General features: G+C 30.7%; 1 protein-coding gene across 3 annotated transcripts in view; it reads left to right on the top strand.

Annotated features, from left to right (window-relative positions):
* LOC119080687 (homeobox protein araucan) overlaps window positions 1–12,530 on the top strand; it is a 75,479-nt gene that overhangs the window by 39,540 nt on the left and 23,409 nt on the right. For all 3 annotated transcript variants that reach the window (XM_037189125.1, XM_037189123.1, XM_037189124.1), the window contains exon 2: window positions 1,259–1,627. In XM_037189125.1, coding sequence (XP_037045020.1) covers window positions 1,259–1,627 — 369 coding nt within the window. The remainder of the gene's footprint in view (window positions 1–1,258; window positions 1,628–12,530) is intronic.

Here is a 12,530-nt window from a genome sequence, read left to right as displayed (position 1 = left end):
TTCTGACATCTTTTTCCAACTGCAAAACCAACTTAATTCATAGCCAATTTCCCCAAAATACATTACGGTATCACTGCTTGGGGGGTTCGATTGAAATAAATTCGTTTAAATTTAAACCTTTCTAATTATTTTTAACTAATTGTAAGATCACGGAAAATAATTTGCATAATTAAGTGAGCGAGAGGGTTTTTAATTTTACGATCAGCCACATCCATTCCATTTTAATGCCAGCATCCGCAACGACAACAAATTTAATGCCGACCCATCGGAATTTTATGTGTGCACACAAAAAACGTAAGGAAAGGTTTTCGTTTTCATCGCTTTCGTTGTTGAACGTTTTACATAGTAAATTAGACGATTTTTTCTCTGTTCATTTAGAAGTGTGATGCGAAAACGACGACAATTCTTTCACACTGAATCGATAATTGGGGCATTCGCTTAATTAAAGAAAATCCAATCGAATAAATAAACCGTAATCGCCTCGTTAATCATTGGATTTATAGAAATCAATTGCGGTTCGATTGGTTCGAATAAATAATTTTGAAAGAAAATGATTTTCGATTTACTTTTTACTTAACGTTATGGTTACGAGATCGTTTTTCAAATCTTCCCTAAGAGGTGTAACAAATTTTTAAGTTGAATAGACTGATTGATTGCTTATTACACTCATGTAAAGTATCATATTAACTTTGACCATTTTATCATCATTCATATGCACAGACGAAGACATAAAATTCATAGTGAATCTTCTTCATATTTATGTGTATATTGTCACAGTAATACCAATCATCAAGGTAATTCGATACGCTTGTTTTCCTCAGTATTTTCCACTTTATACATTTATATATACACGTTTGCCTTATGGACCCGAGTTATATTTTATATCATGAGTTTCGTTTAAACGTCGTCTCGAGTTTTTATAAATGAAAATTTGTATAGAAATAAAGCAAGAACGAACTGTGTGTTTACATATCAACACTCACTTGGAAGATTCAGAAAAAAAAGAAAGAAATAAACAAAAATGGAAACGAGAAAGAAAGACTTAAAAAAACGCTTACCTTACGGTTGAAATGGTTTCGAAACTAATCGTGAAATTGTTTTGACAGTTTCTTGACATTATTTAAATTAATCTAATTATGATGTATATTTTAGGCTTTAGTTAAGGCTCCTTCTATGTGTGCGTACAATTCATTTATATATTACATTTTTCGGTTCATTCTCTCGATTAAAATCTGTCATGCTTTCTTTTCAATTACAGTTGCTTGTGAGTGGTGGCCAAACTACAACAAACAGTGCACAATCACCAATCGGTGCCAATGCACCATCTCTTAGTCCAGGCGGTTCAGCAACTGGGGCACCGACCGGTGCTCTCAGTCCTGGGGCAATGTCACAAGCCTCGAACAATGCGCCCGCGACATCATCGTGCTGTGAAAATGGTCGACCTATAATGACTGATCCCGTATCGGGACAAACGGTCTGTTCGTGTCAATACGATTCCGCAAGACTAGCATTGTCCGGCTATTCTCGAATACCGACAGCTGGCGTTTACGGTTCAGCGTATCCGTCAACAGATCAAAATCCATATCCTAGTATTGGCGTAGATAGTTCAGCATTTTATTCACCTCTTGTAAGTACAATTGTTGGTTTATTTATATTTTTTTTCGATAATATCGTGAGTCGATACACACCAGGACATGAATTAGTAGTCGGACACATATTGTTGTTTCATTGATAAACATTTTTATTAATTAAAGAACAATTGATAACCGACAACTGGTACATGTCTGGAGACTGGTGCCGTATGATGGCTTTTGGCTCTAAGACATTTTGAACTTGACCTACTTATCGTTTTAGTTTTTAATTCTATTTTTCGTGTCATGGTTTTTATGGGGTCACTTTATGAAGACACACCAAGTTGTTTGAGAGATAAGCTCACTTTCTGATCGTAAACTTTAGCCGTGTTTCTGATCGAGTCCAAGGCAGTTCCAATTTAACAATAACCGCTTATAATAAATTAACTTTATTATTATAATTAACCATCATCTTCTTATCGCACAAAAACAAATAAAATTCATTTGATAATTTATCAAATTTGAAAAAACAACACATAATCTCTTCATAATAAGCACCGGAAATGCATGACAAATACCTGTATATAATATTTAATTTGTGTAGGTATCACCAAACGATATTTATCAAATCGTTTCGTTGACTAAAAAGATCGAAAAATGAATGGAGAGAGGAAAAAAAATCTGTCAATTAAAATTTATTCTAAAGACTCACAAACCAAAATGAAAATAATGCATGTTAGCCAGAATCAAGATAAGAAATGGAGAGAATAAAAAAAAATTATTTGTCATGACCTTGATGTCCCAATATTGAATTTATTTGAATAGGTTTTGATTACATGCATGTGTTGGTAGTGCACGAAATAGATATTCGAGTGTGACAATAATATCATGTAGAACTGATGATGGGGCAACTTTACCATAACAGTTTCAATTAGGTTAATTCACTGAGGCTGTCAATACCAACTGAACAGTTAAAGTAAAGAACAGACACAACAGCAAACATGTCACCAGTATACTTACCGAATCTCTTGAACATCTCTTGATCCAATTTTCATAGATTCATATTTTAGTTCATTAATTCTAGAGCTCCTTTCTTATTATTAACGTTATAATAGTTATGCCTTAGGTAAACTAATTTTAATTTTATGTTGATACAGTTAAATTCACCATTGAAAATAACAATTGTAACTCCTATCCGTACCTAAAGAACGGAATTAAATGGTCAATGAAATAAACGATCTTCGGAACAACAAGATACCGAAATATCAGAAAACAAAAATTTGTTTCCCACTGCTAAAAGTCTACCAACCTTACTTTGTCGATGTTATTTTATAAATTTTCTAATTTTAGCAATCATATCAATAACTGTCGAGTCTACTACTTCTTTTTTTTCTTTTGGAGTAAACGTTTTCAACAGACTGAAAAAAATCTATTACTTCATTTATTTTAACACGCATTTTGCTACATAGGGAAGTTTTAACCAAACGTCGACGCTTATTTTTGTCGTCGCAGGCGTCAACAGATGACGTATTATACATGATATTTCTCCGACTTCAACTTATCCGTCAACAAATCGAAACCCATATCCTAGCATTGGCAAAGATAGTTCAGCAGTTGCAAATGTAACTCATATCTCCATAGATCATTTTCATTATACGGTACTTGTCAACGTAACCCCACTTAATTTTTCGTCAAGTAGTCCTTAACCTCAATCAATTGACGTTAACTGCGTTCAATTTACTGATTTTTATATGAAAATCGTTCGTTCAATTCATTCGATATTTTTCGACATGTCTGACAGTTGGAATCGTGTCTGACGTTTACAAGGTCATGAAAATGATCTATATAAAGGACGGAATTAAATTGGTAGTGAAATAAACGACCCAATAGTATTTGTTTCCATCTGCCTTTGTCTACCTATTCCTTTGTCAATGCTATTTTATAAATTTTCCAATGAGTGGAAACATATTAATAACATAACTATAGAATCTGCTACTTTTTTTGATCTAAACGTTTTCAACGGACTGAAAAAAATCTATTACTTCATTTATTTTGACACAAAATTTTAGCCAAACATCGACGTTTATTGTTGATTTCTAGCATTGTCTTTGAGGTACTGATATGAATAATGGGTCTGGGTCTGAGAAGTCACAGTCGATAACAAATTCCGTTTTCAATTTGCTGGGTCAACGTGCAGAAAAAAAGATGTCTACCTCATTCAACAAGACTAAAAAAAGATTTATTAATTTTATAGCATAAAATGATGTTTTACGTTAAATTGCTGCCCATTAAATCGACATAAAATATTGAATTTCGCTTTGATGAAAAAGTGCTCTAAATTATTTTCAATTTTGTTTTTCATTGAAAAAAAGAGAAATAAATATTCTCCATTATAATTAAACCGAAAAAAAACCAACATATATGGACATTAATTGCAATTAAAGCGGCTGCATTATATACATAATTATGATTTGATGTACTTATGCATAGTAAATTAACAACGGAATGTATACAATAAAATACGGCTGATGAATTTTGATTTTGTTCATCAAACAAATTCGTATTTACCATTAAAATGGAAATACTTATTATATGGTGTGCACAAATTTGTCCTACATGTAGCATTTATTGTTGAATGTACCACACTTATTATATATACAGTATAGTTTGTCGCGCATCGTTGTTGTATGTATCTACCGTATAATACACAATACATATGTAAAAAAACGATTTTTCGTTTTATTAAATATTATTATTTTTTATGCTTTTAAGTAGGATAATTACGATAATTTTCGACGCTGTTATGGCTGTAATTATCGTTAAATATACAAAACAACCGCACAGATTATGACTACAAAAAAAAAGTACAGAAAATGTACACAGTAGCTGATGTATAAATATTGAATGCGAAGATAAAAACTTACACATTACGTACGTACACGTATAAAGTCTTTACTTTATATCTTTATTTTTACACGATGTACATTTTAATTACAATTAAAATTAAAATATTAAAAAAGAATTGCAACGGCTTACGTATGTCGAATGGAAAATTCTTTTTTTTTTACTGTAAATTAATTTAAATTGCAAAAATAGTTTTTGTAGATGCAAAAAAACGACAACACAACTTGTATCTCCATTCCAAAAGGGTTGCTTTTTCTGTTATCTTACAAAAAACCATTTAAGCAAATTGAATGAGGTAAACTGAAATCATTTAGATAATTATTTACGTCTTAATAAGTCTAAGAAGAACGAAGGCGGTAATTAAAAATGTCTCAGCTTTTTACATATTATGTGAAAGGTAAGAATTTTCCGTGTAATAATACTATAAAGTTGATGGTAAAATTTTTAATTTTCTAAAAAAATTAGACGAGTAACAGCATTATAAGCATATTAATTGGGTTTATCAGTTTAGGTTTTATAAGTTTGAACAATCACAAGCGGCAACCATACCCGCAACCTTCACAAAATCTTTTACTTCATTAGTTTCAGACCAGAGCTTCTAATAACTCGTTAGGGTTTGTGATTAGACTGTCTCTAGTATGGCAAACAATTCTTGCCCCAACTATACTAAATTGATGGTTCGATATAATTGCTATAAGACATTTCAAACAAAACGTGCTGAATCTACATTCAATCTAAAAAAAATCAACTCCGATTCCTACATTAACTTTGAATATTTTCTAAATGACTAACAAACTTAAACAAATACCCGCATGTCATGACGATGACTTCGAAAGTTTATTTTCAGACAAATTGTCTGCTCCGAAAGAGACAAAATACGAAAAGCTCAGAATGTTTTTTTTTCGAAATGAAGTGAAACGAATCGAAAATAGAAATGAAAAATAAATCAAACATTATCGAATTTTAACAAATATTCACTTATCTTGCTAAACCAACTTACATGCACTATGTTAGTACACCTAAAAAAAATGATATTTGCATAAAGTCTTTGACTCGTCAAATATTTATTTAAAATAAAATAAAATCAAATTTTTTAACTCCGAAACCATCTATATTGTCGAATCAGATAGTTCACACCGATAATGCTAAATCCTGGAATACAGATGGTAAAAAGCAACAGAGAGAAAAAAAACGCTGAAAATTAAGTATTGATATATATAAAACAATCGAAACGAATGGATAGCGTAGGAAAGGATTAGCCACATTATTATTGAATGTAGCATCATCAGGTATGGGCAAAAATTTTGTGAAAATATTTTTAAATGGCGACTAGCTTAAATAAATATTGGGAATGACGTGTTTTTCGACAGGGGACATTCAATAAGTACCGGTGCATTCTTTTAATAAGCGTGATATCACTTTTGATTATAAGAGGAACTGTACAGTGTACAGATTGTGCATTATAAATGGAAAAGTTCAATCCAATTTACCAAGTACCAATATTGTTAACGACTGAGGAATGAATAGATAGAATTGGTTTATAATTGTTTGAACAATAATTGTCCCTTGTTGTAATTCTTAAACTGTAAAAACGTGACTATGGAATCATTTTTCCGATTTATTATTGGATCAGAGTAATACTTATGATATACAAGTACTAGTTGTAATGGCTACCCCCACTTTGAATAGACATTCTGCATGAATAGACCCATATGAAATAGAAATGGAGCTGTTGGATTTTTTTTTATACAAAACTGGAAATTCAAAATTCAATTTCGATAATAAACCAGTTAAGGATGGTTCGCTTATAATTTTTTGCAAAGCAAAAATATTGTGGGAATTCAATTTAAAAAAAAAGTATTATGTGTATACACCCAGCGATTACACATTTTTCTTTATAATTTATTCATAAGTAGTGTAATGAATCGAAGATAAGAAAGATAAATCTTTCGTTTATTTACATTCAATGACTGAAAATCAACTCGTTCTGAAGTTGTGAGTCAATACACACAAAGATAAACATTTTTTTGTCATTCTTTCAATTTCAATTTGTATATAATAAAACATCGTTTACCAATCGTTACAAATCGCAACCATTCAGTCAAAGTGACATGATTGAAATTTTTGTTAACGCTTTAAATGCCGAACCGATTGGCTTGTGGTTATACATTTTATCATCAATATTGAATCACAATGAAAGATGACATTGTTTCTTGTATGTTTGGAGAACATTTACTTGAGTAATTGTTTGTAATTTAATGGGTTTGTTTTTATGAATTATGTGACATGTTCATTGTAATTATTATTAATCGATCTTATAGAATGTGTGTAATTCGCTTGTACGACACGATACACGTAGGTGGCTCTCATTTCTGTCGATAAAATTAAATTAATTTTAATTGCACAGAAGAATTCTGTTCCAGTCATTTTAACCGTATTATGGTTGCATAAAAAACGCGTTCATACATTCGACATTTCTGATCAGTAACTAAAACAGAAAAAAACAACCGGAAAAGTGAAAAATTTTAAAGAAAATTTATGTCTTTTCAATAAAAATTTTTACAGCATAACTTCCAATTAAATATTCAATATTTTTCTCTATGTTAAAATTCCAAAAACGTTCAGCATTTTATACATTTTCTGCACATCGAACATTTCATTTGTCTGCCTATCAACAGCATTAAAAGCTACCTTCTATTTTATCATGTAACTATGTAACGATGCAGTTTTTCTTTTGATATAGTTTTTTTTTATTCGCTCAGTTTGTTGAACACCTAAACCATCAATGATGTTATGTACAAAGGAAATCCACTATTGCGTTTACATGTAATAAAATATACATCGCATGGAACATGTTACCCTATGTAAAAGATTTTATAGAGATACGCTAGTACAAGTAAGACTTGATTTGTCCCGTTGTCCTATTTCAACTTATCAAAATGACATTGTATGTATGTATAAATGTGAGCTGGTGCTATGAGTTGCGTACGATATTTTTATTTCGTTACTTACTGGTGTTCATTTCTTCTTATTCTTTTTTTTTCCGTTCCGTTCCTTCGATATAATTTGTATTCATGACGCAAACCTCGCCATTGTGGATGGCAATTGTACAGAAATAACAAAGTGTTTCCAGTATCAAGTTGTCACCAGAAATATTTGTGGATGAGGATATATATGTCGGTGATATGTTGATACATTGTCAACTATGTATACTGTTTTGCTGTTGGCTGGGAAATGTCAGGGTACATTAATTGACGATATAACATCCCCTTTCCGTTTCTTTTTTCTTTCTTTTTCTTTTCTAATTATCTCACTACATCGAAATGGAAGAATTTTTCTTTCTCACCAATAAATAACCCAACTACCAATTTCTACCATATCAACACATTATAAAGCAGTGTGGCATATAACTGCATAACCCAAAATAATAGGGTTAATCTATAACTAAATGTAATCAAATTTAACACACAAATTACGGAAAATAAAGTTAACTTCGAATATATATTTACTTACAGTACTTAACACATTTTATGTTTTCCACACACAACATACACAATCTAAATAAGTCGTAAATCTTTCCATGAAAATGCATTTTACCCATATTGTATACCGCTTGGTATTATACCGTGCTCGCGTTCGTCTTTTCGTTACAATAATATGCTGAGAATTTTAGGGCCTTATCGTCAAATTTAAATGTGACATATGTCCATAATGACGTGAATTTAGATAAGTTCGGTTAAGTAATATATAATTATATTCACATTTATGTGTAAATACTTCGAAAAAAAAATGTTTTACTCTATCGATGTGTAAATCGAGCAAATTATATGGCTGGACTGGGTATACGCGGCACGATTTTGAAGCGGTGTAACTGATTGTAACAGTAGAAATGGTCTTAGAAATCTTGAGATGATTTCCCAAGGATGTCTGTGGTTTTAACAACCAATATTTGATATTTGAAAATTATATTTTTGGTTATATTTCACCGAACCGAGCCAGCTTAAGAATTCCAGACCCTAGATTCACCATTCAGAAACGGCTTCGAAAAAATGGCAAGTAAAAATAATAAGCTCAGGCCAGTATTCTCTTATTCTCTATATTATGTATAGTGCCATCAAAAAGTTTCAGAAAATGGTATTGTATACAGATCATAGAACACACAAGAGTGAGATTCTATGGTTCTATTGTTTGCATTTGGGATACTTTCTGATATCACTGTAGGACTATACAAGATTTGGTATCTTACACAAAAGACGTAGCAGATTTAATCAGCATATGTGATGGCGATGCGCCTAGAGTTATAAAAGTTAAAGACATGAGTCTAGAATAATTTACTTTGAGGTTGATAATAAAATTTTCCTTAAACGATCTAGAAATTCAAAAATATCAGTATCTGTCGCTACGATTAATACAAATAACTCAGATGTATCGACAGTTACACAAAATCTGGAACTGATATTTCCAGCTTAAATTGTTCAAAGTTACTCGCCATAAAACATTTTTTTTTGTAATAAAACACTAATCTTATGCTTGAATCGTACCGGTAAAATACAATCGAGGAATCGAGATCGATTGCTTTTTTGTCGTTTGAATAAAATCAATTGAAATTAGATATTGGGATCGCTGTGTGTTGTAATTTTTTCAAAGCTTACGTATAATAAGATTAAAACAAAAACTGAACTATGGAGTTGATCTGGGTATAATTAATCATATTACCTTCATAGTACTTTTTTCAAACTAACGCAAAAGAATCATTTTATTCAATTAAGGCTATTAAAGGTGTCTTCAGTAAACAGAGCTGCAATAGGTTCTTTAATCCGTTTAAAGTTTCACTAACAAATTTAGCAGTGAATCGAACTAGTTGTTTCTTTGAACATTAGGTGCGGAGATGAGACTTTGATAATGCAATTGAAATGGGAAATTAATGAATATCAAAAATGCCATTCAATCAATGAAATTTTGATTTATGCTAGCCTTGTTATCGATGGCAAATTTTATAGTTCAAATCCATAATTCCTCTGATGGAACTGTATGAGCTATTCTATTTCCTTACAGTTTCCGGATAAAACGATTTAAATCTCAGTACATTGACCACATAAAACTAACGTTGAAATAAAACAAAAATTTCAAAGCTATGTTTACGTAGAAATAACATCGATTCAATGAAAAAGAAAAATCGATACAAGATGACTTAACACCACTAAAAGTGGTTGAAAGTATTAACTTTTGTAATTCCATTTTCTGGTATTAAATTCAACGACATATCGAATTTGTTTATTTATATTGCACATGCAATAACAGTATCTTAAAATGTGTGTACAATTATTTCCGTCTATATGACTACCGAGAATATAATAATCGCAATGGTTTTTTTTTTCTACTTTTTTTTATTTATTATTGTTGTTGTTTTGTGGTATTAACAAATATTTAACGTGTATTATATTCATGTAAGTATTATAAAGCTCATGTTGAGTGATGTTGATGGTTTTTATTTTCTGTTTTCTGGGTGTACATTATATTCAATTCATACTACATAGAATGTGGACACCGACCGGTGCTATGTGTAGAAACTTTTTTTTTTGAGGTTTATGTATCGTGTGGTAAATATACACAATATTTTCTGTGCTTATGTTCGACAATGACGAAAAACCATTTTGCAACATGGCGTATTTGCTCGAGTATTAAAAGCGTCAGCCAACCGTACAATATTAATTATTTATGACGAAGGAGTTCTGTCGTGATAAAATATTAAAATTTATATTTTCTATGTTGTCGAACAGTGATTGGTATGAATGATAAAATACCAAAACACAATCTGTGTACACTAGCGTATTCGTTGATGGAATTAGAAATTTTTAGAAAATCACCTCTATAATCGATGCAAAGATCACTGTTCGAATGTGTACGACCATATTTCTTTCATGACATTATAGGTCAACGTCGAAGGAAAACTTACAATGTCTGTACCAAAAGTCAAAGCTTGAATTAGAAGTTTCTTTTTTATTCTCGATAAATAGTATAATGACTGGTTGTTATCATGAAAACTGCATTGAATTAACAGAGCTCCTGGTTATAGCAACATTCTTAGTAGTCACAAATGCACATATCGATTCTAAAACGCAAATAATGTTGTACGGTTAGTTAAGTGTAAAATATGTTGTTTTTGTTCTACAAGAAAAACAACATGCTTTTCAATTAAGCAAAATATGAATATTATTTTGTCTCGCAAATAAATCTTAACTGAAATTTATTAGATTAATGCATTCTGCGGTTTTTATCTTTGTAATTGCTAATAACTCATACAATAAGGTCGGGTTTGCAATTTAACTTTATTTTTTTCAACTATACTTGTAGTGTTTCGTAAATTAATCATGTGGTCAAAGATATCCTGGTCGATATCACTGATACTTACACTTTTTTCCTAAATTAATTTGTAACTAAGTTACGTAAATTATTTGTTTGTCTTATTTGTCGAACTGTATCGGCTGTATCGCTCGCATTTGTCTGTCAGAAATAATGAATTCTGGCTAACAGGGATTTACATAGAAAAATTTATGTTAAATCGAATGAAGTAAAAGATTTTCTTGTAAATGTTTTCATCAAACGAAATCAAATTTGAAAAAGATTTCCTGAGGCGATGGCAACCGATAGGTTCAACAGTTCTTACAGTAAGTTTTTTCTGTGGAAAAATACAACAGCCATCATTTACAAAAAAAAGTTGTCTTTTTACCACCCTATCCCATGTTCCAAGCCTTATAAAATCAATAGAAAATGGCCAATATTTCTGTTGAATTTTCATTACAAAAGCAAACAAAACGTAAACTGGACCCATAAAATTTAAAATATCTTTTTTTTCGTCTTGTCGTCGTTTTTATTAAATTCAACATTTGTTTATGTCATTTACATAATTTATGATGAAATTATGAATGAATCTAAAAAACGTTTTTAATTAGTCAGATAATGTTAATTTATTAAATAATTTGTTGAAAAGATATCTATTTTGTTAAAATAAATTCAGTTTTTCTGAATGGATTCGATTCATGCATAAAGTGAAATATTTTAATAAATTCATTAGGATTAGTTGACGACTGTTTGAATACGAATATTTGTTTTAGTTTTTTTTTTCTACTTTTTTATATCTTCCTATTCATTGATCAAAGGCGTGAAATATTATTCCAATATTTGTTTTCTTAATTTATTTAGTTTAATAATGAAAAGATGAAGAAAAGAAGAAAAAAAATAAACCAAAATGGGCTTCTCGGTAATATATAAAATGGTTTTTGAAATGTTATAAACCGAACATAATCTGGAAATTTTATCGCTAAAAGTTGTTTATTTACTTTTAAATTAATTCAGAGTGCTTGATGCAGTGAAATTTATGTGAGGAACTTTAGATACTTATGTAATGTTTGACCTCATAATGTGTGTATGTTTCGCTCCAGTACATTTTTAGCAAGTCAACGGTGTATACACGAACGTCATACACTGGGAAAACGGGCTTTGATAAATATCGGGACGTTAGTTTTGCTTGTTGGAACAAAACTTTTGGAGAATAATTATGCTCCTACCATTAGAACGTAAAATTATGAAAACAATGTGCATAGCAGGCAGAACTAATTGAACCTAATGGTGACACAATTCAAAATGCAAAATTAAATCGTTCAAAATATTGCGGTTTTCATTGGAATATTAATTACTGATTGCTCAAATAACTGCACAACTATAAATAGCTCTATTTAAATGTCATTTCTTTCCTCACCTCAACCATATTCTGCAGTAACGCTAGGTTTCACCTATAAGGCAACTTCGCGTTCGATGGATTCGGAGTGCGTCGAGCGAAACTCAGTCAACGAATGTCTAGTTTATTTCGAGTATTTAACTAATCGACTTTAAAAATATCAAAGTATACCATCGTAGTCGTTTCGTTCATAAATCAGTTAAATAATCAATCCAGACAGTTTGGTAAAATTGATGACTTTGTAGGTAATTGTCATGTGTATGACAATTTAATCCCATTCAAATACTGATTTGATGTGTAAACGTACAGTTATAATT

The sequence above is a fragment of the Bradysia coprophila genome, unplaced genomic scaffold, assembly GCF_014529535.1.
Source record: "Bradysia coprophila strain Holo2 unplaced genomic scaffold, BU_Bcop_v1 contig_350, whole genome shotgun sequence".
Taxonomy (NCBI): domain Eukaryota; kingdom Metazoa; phylum Arthropoda; class Insecta; order Diptera; family Sciaridae; genus Bradysia; species Bradysia coprophila.
Note: the sequence above shows the minus strand (reverse complement) of the source record. Positions and strands in the feature narration are given on the sequence as shown.